At 34.0% G+C, this 11,584-nt stretch overlaps 1 protein-coding gene across 2 annotated transcripts; it reads right to left on the minus strand.

The window, feature by feature from the left end:
* Positions 1 to 89: 89 nt before the first annotated feature.
* sgk2b (serum/glucocorticoid regulated kinase 2b) lies at positions 90 to 6,772 on the minus strand. Of its 2 annotated transcripts, none has more exons than XM_009292340.4 (12): positions 6,614 to 6,772; positions 6,098 to 6,146; positions 5,674 to 5,743; positions 5,384 to 5,424; positions 5,249 to 5,306; positions 5,076 to 5,159; positions 4,861 to 4,992; positions 2,804 to 2,916; positions 2,458 to 2,677; positions 1,334 to 1,489; positions 1,140 to 1,229; positions 90 to 762 (listed from the first exon to the last, which is right to left on the minus strand). In XM_009292340.4, the coding sequence occupies exons 1-12, from the start codon at positions 6,678 to 6,680 to the stop codon at positions 613 to 615; spliced, it is 1,230 nt and encodes a 409-aa protein (XP_009290615.1). In that variant the 5' UTR covers positions 6,681 to 6,772; the 3' UTR covers positions 90 to 612.
* Between the last annotated feature and the right edge of the window lie 4,812 nt (positions 6,773 to 11,584).

Here is an 11,584-nt window from a genome sequence, read left to right on the forward strand (position 1 = left end):
GAAGATTAATTTCGATGGTCCACTGATGACAGCTGTTACAAAATCATTGCAGGACAGCGTTTGCACAACAACGAAGAGTAGACCTAATGTTTCTTATGTAAACATAACTTTTATTTAAAACAAATTATCGAATACACAGACCTTTCATAACAAAACATATCCCATAAACGTGCATTGGCTTTAAATGACTGATTCTTTCTACCACGATCTTGACAGACTTTCATCACACTTCCCAGTTCCATCTTCAATCAATACATTTGCAGTTTATAATTCAGATTTAAAACTCTTTCCCTTTTATAGCTCAATATATTTCTTAAAGTCTTTTTCATCCTGCAGTCTCATTTTATCACAGTCAGAACGCCACTCAAATTGTGTTTCTGTTCAAATCAATTGTTTGTTTTATCAAATATATATTAAATAGGATTTTAAAAAGAATTAAATAGCATATGAATGTTTGCAAAACACAGTCAGTTTTGATAGAAACGTTGTAGTGTGCAAATGCATTGGTCCAGCTAACCTAAAAAAATGAACTGTGCTTCAGTGTTTGCAAAAGTTAAAAGTCATTAGAATCTTTTTTGGACAAAATGTCTATTGGTCTGACAGAATTCTGTCTTAGTGTCCACGCGTGAGTGAGAGAATGTTTTCATTGATGAAGGTGAAGCCAGGAAAGTTCGCTCCGTGATCCTCACAGGCTCCGAGTGAGTGTGGAACAGGAAGTTCAGTAAACCGAGGGTCAATGTTCGTGAGGTCACCAGGGCCAGACTGAAATAAAGACATTCAGTACAAATGATTAACACAGTAACCAAGAGAAACTGTTTTTACTTCTGTGGAAAACAAATTTAGATATTTTGATGAATGTTTTGACAATCCATTGACAATTTAGACCCCGTTGACTTTCACTGTATGGATAAAAAACCCTGACATTTCGAAGAATGTTTTAATTAATACAGTAAAAGTCAACCTATTAGACCCCTATTTTTCTAAATATATTTTGATTAAAAATGTTGTCCAAACAGTGAAAGTGTACCTGTTGATTTTTTTGTATTAAAAGAATTGGGTATGATACATTTTCTGTTTATTATTTTTAAGTGAACAACCTAAATAAAGACAAATATCTAGTAAAAAAGAAAAAAACTCACCAGTACAGGAACATAAGGAGGCTGGATCTTCTTTGCAACAAGTTCATCCCACTGAATAGGTGAGAAGAATGCATGAGACTGCAGCTCAATCTAAAAGCCAAAAAAGAAATGACATTTAACCACTCTCGAGATAAATGAATTTGAGATTGTGTGCTTGTCCATGAATGTGTGTGTGTGTGTGCTTGTTGGGTTACCAGGTCACGTTTGGCTCCGAGTCTCTTGGCCCTGTCCCTGTTTAGCAGTCTCTTCAGCAGATCTCTGGCTGCACTAGACACCCCGGCCTTTAGTGCCAACGGCTGATAAATAATATTTCGGAGCATCTCAAGACGATCTGCATTGTAGAAAGGTGGCTGAAAAGAGAAAAGAGTGTGTTAAACACACGTCTCTACCTGTATTATTCATCTATGTTTCCTCTCAACAGTTTGGAATGATTACAATGTTTTTAAAAGAAGCCTATTCTGCTCCACAAGGCTGCACTAATTTGATGAAAGAAAATTAAGGAAAAACTGTAAAAATGTGAAAATGTTATCACAGTTTTAAATAGCTGTTTTCTTATTAAATGTAGTTAATTAACTTTGTGAATTAAATCTGAGTTTTCAGCATCATTACTCCAGTTTTTAGTGTCACAGTCAATGCTGTGATAGAGTGTAATTCCAATCTACCATTATATGTATATACTTTTATTAATTAAGGACACAATAAATTATTAAATACTTCTAATGTATATATATATATATATATATATATATATATATATATATATATATATATATATATGTACATGATAATGTACACATGCACATGTACATAATAAATATATCACATACACATATATTACGTCAAAACTTAATATATCTGGATCATTTTTGGATATGATTAATCGTGATTAATCTTTATATTATTGTTTAGTAATATATTAAGTAAAACTGATCGGTTTTCAGCTATGAATTAGGAAAAATAATTCAACATTGATAGTTATACAAATCTTTTTTATTAGTAGTTTATAATAATAATAATTGATCATAACACAACAGCAAATCAGCACATTATAATGGTTTCTGAAGGACTATATAACACTGAAGACTGGAGTAACGATGCTGAAATTCCATCTTTGAATCACAGGTAAATAAAAGTTTAAACTACACTCAAGTTTTTTTTTAAATTGTAATAAAAACTTTTACTTTATATATTATACACAGTGTTAACAGTATTTTGATGTAGCCCTTGCCTTCTTTTTAAAAGCATTAGAGTTATTGTTTTACTGTATCCAAACTTTCAACTGGTATGTAAATAAGCATTCATTGGTGGCTTTGTTTACCAGGCCGTAGAGCATTTCATGGAGAACAGCCCCCAGACCCCACCAGTCCACCGTCCGGTCATACTCCTCCTGCAGAAGAACCTCCGGTGCTAAATACTCTGGTGTTCCACAAAATGTTCTGGTGGTGCCGCGTCCGCTCATGCCCTCCTTACACAAGCCGAAGTCGGTCAAAACCACATGACCCGCTGAATCTAGCAGAATGTTTTCTGGTTTCAGGTCCCTGTGAGCGTGTGAGAGAGATGGATCACTGCAAATCTGCTGAAAGTTTCATTATGTTCTCACTGAGCACATATGAATAAGCTAATCTGCATGATACAGGCACAGATATTTAAGAGTGTTGGTTTACCTATAGACAATTTTCAGGGAGTGTAAGTATCCTAAAGCACAGGCCATCTCAGCAGCATAAAATCTGGCTCTGGCTTCCCCGAACACCCCCTCCCTCTGTAAATGGTAAAAAAGCTGCAACAAACATAAAAGCAGACATTTATTAACACACTAATCAAACCACTGTTGGTTTACACATATTTTGAAAAGACACAGACTTAAAGGGGCCCAATTAAATGTAGTTTCAGCAGGCAGTAATTATAATACAGTATTAATAACGATAACATAGTAAAATTCTCAGCTCAAATTAACCACAATTAATTTTGTGGCCCAGTGTTGTTTAAGAAAAAAAATGTATTTATAAAAATTATTTAAATTTTGTGGCATTTTAATTTAGACATTTATCCCTTAACTTTCACCATTTGGGTTCACATTTGAAAATTATATAGGATATGTGCACATATAGTTTGTCAAGATAAGTGGTATAAAAAAACTAAACATAAACTGAAAAATTCAAATATTAAAAGTAAAATATATGTTAAAATATGAAAAATAATAAAATATCACAATTCTAAAACAAAGCTTTGTAAATTCTATCCTTCTGTTTCCCCCACATGCAAAAAGTGTAAAGCTGCCATCTTTTTTAGTCCTGTGTTCAAATTCAGTGTTTTTAGATAGAAATATTTCAGTTAAAAAAGAAATATTTGCTAAGGCTTACGATTGTGTTTTACTTTCTGACCCAATGATAGCAATTTTTGGTTGATCAGATTTTCTGGAGAATCTAAATCAAAATGTACGGTTACCTGCTCATTATGGCATGATCATAGCAAAAAAAATTATCATTTGTTTCTAGAAGAAATATGTTAGGCCTCTTTTATCTGACTGGCTTCTTGGACTCACCTCCACTTTACATTTGAGAAGGAATTAGATTTATCTCTGTGAACTCAAAATTTAAATTTGGGACCCATTTTTTTAACACAACATACAGACTTATAATGTTGTTTAATTTCTGAAGATTTGTAAGTGTTTTGGTTTGTTTGATTTCTCTCTTTACATCCATTGCTGTGTCTTTCTGCAGGTCATATATGTCTTGTATGTCACCATTTGTCCTTGTTTTATGCTTTATTTTACATTTTGAGCAGATTATTGTTACATGATGGGTTTGTCTGTCTGTGTGCTCTTTGTGTTCTATGTCTGCACAAACTATAACAAAAACATTTTTAAAAATATATAAAATATATACAGTAGTTAGATTTAAATTAGTTAATTATATAATAACTATTAAAAATATTATAATGAAGGAAACATGTAATAATAATTATTAACAAAAAATAAAGTGCTTCTTTAAAAATGCATTTTTAATCAGACTAAATAAAGCATGTCTGGTAAATGTTTTGGTTTGGTGCTGAAATCTGAGCAGTCTGGTTTGGCAAAGACAGGCTAACAGATCTCGATATTCATCCACTTCAAATGTTGTGTGACTTGTCGAATTAATACTGAGTTTCACATAATGTCATGTATAATCAGACACAGCAAAACAGCTATAGCTTATTTATAATTGCATATGATTTGATTGGCTAAATCCTTTTATTGCCATATGACTTATGCTGATGACATGGATTAATTATGTATTTTTATTCTCCATTCTTCATCCATGTTAAGCTGCTTTGACACAAATATACATTGTAAGAAGCACTAATAGAAATAAAGATAAATTAAACTGATCATAATAAATAATTTTAAATGTGTGTAACGGACTCCTAAACTGTTTTTGATGAGCTAAATCTGATAAAACCAAAAGTACTTTGAAGAAGTCTTCATTTAAAGAAACAGGAACTATTCATTCTTTTCGGCTTAGTCCCTTTAATAATGTGGGGTCGCCACAGTGGAATGAACCGCCAGGAACTATAAAATGTATAAATTAAGTATATACCTTTATTATTATTATTATTATTATTATTATTTAAATGAAAAACGTATGAGTTTAGTTTAGGTCATAGTTTATAACCAGCTGTATACAGAAAAAAAACAGAATATGTCAATAGAAAGTTTACATTCGATGACAAGAGGTAAACACACCTCTCCTCCACATGCGTAGTCCAGCACTAGATACAATCTCTCCTTAGTCTGAAAGCTGAAGTGGAGCTTCACCAGGAATGGATGATTAAGAGTCTTTAACAACACCCTGTGCTCACACATGACATTTCTTTCCTGTAAAAAACAATATAGTGAATACATTTAGACTCATTATGAGTCAAATAATTATAGTAATGAACTCATACTCTCACACTCACCTCCTTTCTTGTTAAGATTATATGCTTCTGTAAAACTTTGACTGCATAGTATTTGCCATTTTCCCTGTGTGTGGCCAGGAACACCTGAAGAAAAATCATTAAAACAAGATTTTAACAATATTTGAATATTCTAGATCATAAAAAAGCAGAGCAAATCTCTTTAAATATTATACCTTGCCAAAACTTCCAGTCCCGATCACCTTCAAGTAGTCAAAATCACCCGCAGATACCCTAAAAGCATATAGAAATTATGCATAAGTTTGTGCCAATGCAGACTGATGCAATATGTGAGTGTGCACACAACTTACTGAGACTGTGGCTCCTCTCGTACTGGATTACTATAACAAACCTGGAAGAGAGAAAGAGGGAGTCAGCAGTTTACTCTATAGTGACATTTGAAACCACACCACGTTCGCTTTCCTTCCAGTGACATCTATATCTTACTGTTAGTCAACCATTTACAGTAGCAAAAATCATTCAAATTTTACTTAGCCTTTTGTATGTGAAAGGACTGGAGAGTTTAAAGATATTTTAATCTGTATGTAGGCCTAAATCTAAATCTAAGTGAACGTGAAATTTGGCATGGAAGTTCACTTACAGCTGTGGCGCGGTCATCGTCAGAAAGACTGCCCTCTGGTCGCAAGAAATCCATCCTGGAATGATAAAAACTGTATAAGAGAAATGTGTGTTTTTAGATAAATCTAGAGCTTTATGTTTAGCCCCGTTTTCCTAGAAAATGTCTCAATGTCACCCAGCACTGCTGTTACAGAATTTGGCAACCGGTTTGACTTTGGAATGTTCCTATAAGTAGGTCATGGTCTTAAAAGTGCCCTGGTGGTCAATCTGCAATGATTATTCAGTGGAAGAATACTGCAGTCAGTCTTGAGTTTTTAGCTGATCCTCACGGAAATAATGAAATAATGAGCCGATTTGCTGAACTCTGCACTGGAATTCATAGAGAGCCATATGTTGCTTCACTTTTAGCTCACGCAATGGAAAATGATGACTAGGAAGAAACTCACTGGTGGTAGATTGGGTGACTGGATCTGAGCTTCTTGTCCTTGATTAAAGCTGTGAAAATAAAATGTTAAAATCATTTAAAATATGTGAAATACCTGCTGTATTTAGTGGACATAAAAAACTTTTGTCAGACAGTCAAAATATGTATATTTAAAAACAATTAACCTGACCTTCACATTATTTAGTAGTATTTTAAACAGTAGCCAATTCTGAATGGTTGTTTTATATGTTAAAAGAAACAGACCATAGAAGGATAGATAGATAGATAGATAGATAGATAGATAGATAGATAGATAGATAGATAGATAGATAGATAGATAGATAGATAGATAGATAGATAGATAGATAGAAAGAAAGAAAGAAAGAAAGAAAGAAAATAGGCTATAAAAAAGACAAATAGAAATCAGCCTAATCAATTGTAATATTTATTTTATTCTGTCCAATGACGAAATTTAATCCCACAACTGAAATGTCTCATTTTCTAAAGTTTAAGCAACAAGTAGGCTATTTGAACTTACCTGTAAAATATGAAACTATCCCCTTCATTTTCGCGTAAGTGACGGGACTCTTAGCTTTTTTCACCATGTTTCTGACGAGAAAGAAAGCTCTGTTTGACAGCTGTGAGTAGTGTGTCCGCCGGTTGTCCGCTGTCTTACCGGCCAGTTCTGGTTGAGTGTAGCCTCATGAGAGGAACCGTGACCGGCTATTTTTGCATGACACGTGGTTTCTCCCAGCTATGACGCTGTGTGCCCCTTATTTGACTGATAACTGGCTTGTCTGAATAGCGGCCCGTTAATCTCTCTCTCTCTCTAATAATATAATTTCTTTAACTTTTTTTTAATGGCTTAAGTTTACCACACGGTTATTAAAGCGTGAGAAATCAAAAAATATCTCCTAAAGATTTAGAAAAAATAAATATGAACAAAAAAATACTTATTTTTAAAATACAAATATATTACATCATATGGAAAAAATAAGAATCTGATAAAATTTTAAATGAAAAAACAAACCTATTGTAATTTAGCCAAATAGCAACACATTAAATTTTCCTCAGTCAGAATTTGGCCATTTGAAAAATAAAATATAAAACATAATAATAATAATAATAATAATAATAATAATAATGAGAATTATTAAGAACAATTATGACGTAAAGCTTAACATGTTTTCTAGCCTCTCGTAAATAAAAAAATAAAAATAAAAATAAGAAAACATTTGGAAATGCATGGTTAACAACAATAGCCAAATTAGTATTCAAATTCATTTTACAATAGGCTGTTTTTGGTGCTTTACACATTTTTATTGTTTAATTTTTTGTTTTAAGAATAAGGTCCAGGATTTAGATAAAAAAGTTACTTCTAAAATGATTACTCTATTTAAAAACAATACAGTAGTAAAGAGGACTTTGCTTGCGCCAGACTGTATGTTTTATTGCACATCTGGATGTTGGACTCAAAAAAAATTATTGTTTGCATTGATCAAAGCTAATCAGCTGAAGTCACAGAGAACAGACAGCCAACAGTTGGCCTTAAAACCTTTTTCAATGGGTGATATTCACAACTTAGGATGGCATAGCAGTCAAAATAGGCCTGAATGTAAAGATGCAACGAAAAGGAACTTGGATGTTACATGGCAACCAGAAGTGCAGTATTGTGCACTCACTGCACTACCAACAATATAGTAAGGGTTATAATCTAATGACATATTTAACCTCTTTAACATTATTAAATACATACTGTACATTATGACTGATACTTGTATGTTTACACTGGGTCAAGGTAGGTTCCTTTTCATACTATGTTTGCTAATTATTTTATTTTGTAGATCTGTGGTAATTCTTCTGCTTTCAGCATCGAAAACAGTAACTGAATAAAGCACACATCCGAGGTGATCATTGTCAAGTTTATACTGTTGTTCAGCTGTGAAGTCACAGAAATAAAAACAAAAAATATTCATTTAGCGCGTCGCTGTCATGTTGGCCTATATATAAAATAATGAATTTTAACAATTTTAAGGGGTTTTAAACTTTAATTTTATAATACAGTGTAGAGAGGAGGGATTAATGAATGAGGAGTATAGTGCGGAGGGGAAGGATCTGCAAAGGACCTCAAGCCGTGAGCACCTCAGTGCTATAAGTGTCGACACACTCAACCACTAGGCATGTGAAGTCATGATTTGCCATGACATGTAAACAAGGTGTTTTCTACACAACATTCCATTAGTCAGAAAAAATACTGCTGTTGCATAAAGATGTAAACAATGACAAAATGTCATTTTATGATAGCCCCAGCAAACATGTCAGATCACTGTGGGTAGATGTGGGTTTACTGTGAAACAGTGTTAGCAAGACAAACCCATACTAAACCCCAACTGGGTTACCCCTGCCAGGTTTTGCCCTTTGGGGCCTCTTTGTATTTTGTCCAGAGAAAATCCACTTGAGGGCCCAAAAGGGCAAATACGTGCGGACTAACCACATAGGCTATATTTTCGTTTTTTATAATCCTTTTGTAAAGAAAAAGTACACACTTTTGAGTGTGTAACCAAGGGGTATGCACGTTTTGGGATATCACTTTATCATTAATGGACCATTCAGTTACATGCCCTGTTAATCAACTTGTCAACTCTTAAATGGAGATGAAGGGCCATTTGCAGGTCTTTCTTGGCGACGAATATTGTCATGTGTAAGAAATGTAAGAAACTTATTTTCAATGTGTGAAATATTGATAGCACATGTATAATATAAGGATTCCTATATTAATCAATCAATCAATCAATCAATCATTCATTCATTCATTCATTCAGTTTTCTTCTGTTGTGTTGCCAGCGACAGGCCCGGATTGGCTAATCGGGAGGACCGGGAGAATTCCCGGTGGGCCGGTCCGTTTTTTGGCCGCGAGGGCCGGTGTCCCTAGTTCCAGAATCGGTTGCTCAGCAGTCACACTTTTTAAAAATAATTTATTTATTTACTTGACCACAGCCTTCTTATTCATTATTGTACCGCAGCTCTGCTCTTTTTATCTATTTTCTCGTATTTTTCTCATAGTGAGCAGGATGCAGGTTAATGATGATATAACTAGATAAGTCACCATCAAACTTTCAGCTATTGTGGTACAATGGTTAATACGGTAGATTATAACGCGGCCAACCTGGGTTTGGTCCTTGTCTGAGTAACAATTTTTTTTTTTTTTCATTTTTATTGTCAAGACATAATAGGGTTGTTGAACATTTGAAGTTCTAAAAGTGCTGTTTTCTCAAAAAAAGACGTGATAGTGTAATTAGAAACTGAATTGGAAATGACCTTATTTTAATATAGTCAGTGGTGAACTGAGGTGGGCCGGTCTGAGGCTTGAAACTCCAGGGCTGAAAAAGAGTCCCACTCCGGCCCTGGCCAGCGACCATATTGCTGTGTGTTGACAGTGTTGCCAATTAACCAATCATTTAATAGGAAATTTTACAAATTGGCCTCTGGTTGGAGGTTTCATAACATGGATCTGACACCCTAACCTACAGTACCTTCAGACATGTTGGGGGGATCCCTCATCAACCTGTCTTGGCTCCTAATAAACTAAGAGCTCTCTTATTGCCATGTTGGCATGTTAAACCTCTCAATCAGTCAACTTTACAAGTTACATAACAGGGATGCCTCCATGTCACCACTGCCAAATATCCACACGAAAACACAGATGGAAACATAAAGCACATGCATAAGATATTAATTACTGATATTTAGTCTGGGGTACATTTCGAACAGGTATAGTAGCCCTTAGAAACAGTGCAGAGCTACAATAACAGATGAAGAAAAACTTGTTTATGTAACGGAACTTGAAACGACTAATTAAGTGATTGATTACTGAAACATATTAGATTACAAACAGATAAAATGGTGAGGGAAGAGAAAATCAGAGAGGGGATGAGTGAGAAGCTGTGGCTGTTATGTCACACTGTTTATGAAACACATTTACGCTAACGGTCAGGGTTTATGAGGGAATGAATTTAAAATAACTCTTGACCTTTGAATGAGTGGACCTCTACTGTTCTTGAAAAGGAGGAAGGTGTAGCATTTGATATTATATTTAATTACAGTGCACCCTAATGCTTGATTCTGATTGGTCGGTTTCAGCGTTCAAGTATGTTCAGTAACGTTGTATGACTGACCATTCCTCCTAAGATCTGATCCCTGTCATCACATGATGAGAAGTTCTAAACGTACCTACAACATTGCAGATTTTGTCCCATTGACAGGAAGCTTCCTTTCAACTTTTAATGATCATAACTTAGATTTACTTAAAATGTAGCTTGTGGAAACCATTTTGAAATTGTGAATTGAAATTACTTTGTAAAAATGTATATATTAATTGTACAGACATTTTTAGTTTCAGTAAACTATTTGCACTTTTGTACATTTTTACACTTTCCTTTTTTCAAGCTGAATGTCGTCTTTTTTTTGCCCTTATTGTCTTTATTTTTTTATAGGACGGTAGTGACAGGAAGTGAATTAGGCTATCGCTGCTGACCTAAGTATCATCTTTAGGTAGAGACCAACCAAGTAACCAGTACAGGCCTATGGCCAGAGGGGGTTCGAGTGGTTTGAAAGACCCACCCCCCACTGAAAAAGTTCAAAATTTGGCCCCAACATGAGCTCATTTGTCCCATTTTTAACAGTATGCTATCATAAATTCTGAAAATAACCAATAGAAGAAGGCTTTAAGACAAATTTAATTTTACCTCTGACTGCACTCCTGTCAGCTAAGACAGGATAATGATGTACTTCAGGATATTTTCTTGACTCACTTTGACCCCGTAGTTGAGTACCTCTGCCTATTGTTGCTGATTATCTCCATGTTTTCATCAATCTCAAATCATCCTAAACTGGTTTCTTGAACACAACAATGTGTTCATTATACTCAAATTGCATAAATAGTCACCAGATCTCAATCCAATAGAGAATCTTTGCTATAATGGTAGATTCACATATTGGATGTGAAGCTAATCATGTTTTTAAAGGCAAAGGCATCCAATGGCAAACAGTAATTGATGATTTGTTTGAATGTGTTTTTTTATTTGCCTATAGGCTACAGTTTTTAATTTAAAACAAGTTTTAACAGATTCCTAATTTGTTTTTTAAACGATGGATGAAAATAAATTTGTATTTTAAAAATAAGTATTTTTCATGTTTCTTTATAGATATTTTATTTAAAATTCTAATCTCATGACAATGCTTATAAAACTGTAATAACTTCCAGTTTCAATGCACATTCGTAAAATAAACATTTGGTGGTAAAATAGTATTGTAGGAAAAATAAAATTGTAGGAAATATTTTTGTAGCATCAAAAAGTGTGGTTATGATGATCATCCGACAAGCTAATCCAGCAAAGATTAGTGCTTAAAATGTCACTAAAATGCAAAATTTAAACCACATAGTTTAATAGAAAATGAGGCTAATAACTGCAAAAGGAACCACCCTTTAATTAGGCTGGCTACAGGCGTG

The sequence above is a fragment of the Danio rerio genome, chromosome 16 (genome assembly GCF_049306965.1).
Source record: "Danio rerio strain Tuebingen ecotype United States chromosome 16, GRCz12tu, whole genome shotgun sequence".
Taxonomy (NCBI): Eukaryota; Metazoa; Chordata; class Actinopteri; order Cypriniformes; family Danionidae; genus Danio; species Danio rerio.

Excerpts from the sequence above, each read along its gene's own strand:
- sgk2b (XM_009292340.4), bottom strand. The coding sequence starts at position 6,680 with ATGGTGAAAAAAGCTAAGAGTCCCGTCACTTACGCGAAAATGAAGGGG. Across the intron at positions 5,307-5,383 it reads CGAGAGGAGCCACAGTCTCA|GGTATCTGCGGGTGATTTTG; the intron begins GTAAGTTGTGTG and ends ATATGCTTTTAG. Across the intron at positions 2,917-4,860 it reads ACTACGCATGTGGAGGAGAG|CTTTTTTACCATTTACAGAG; the intron begins GTGTGTTTACCT and ends TGTTTGTTGCAG.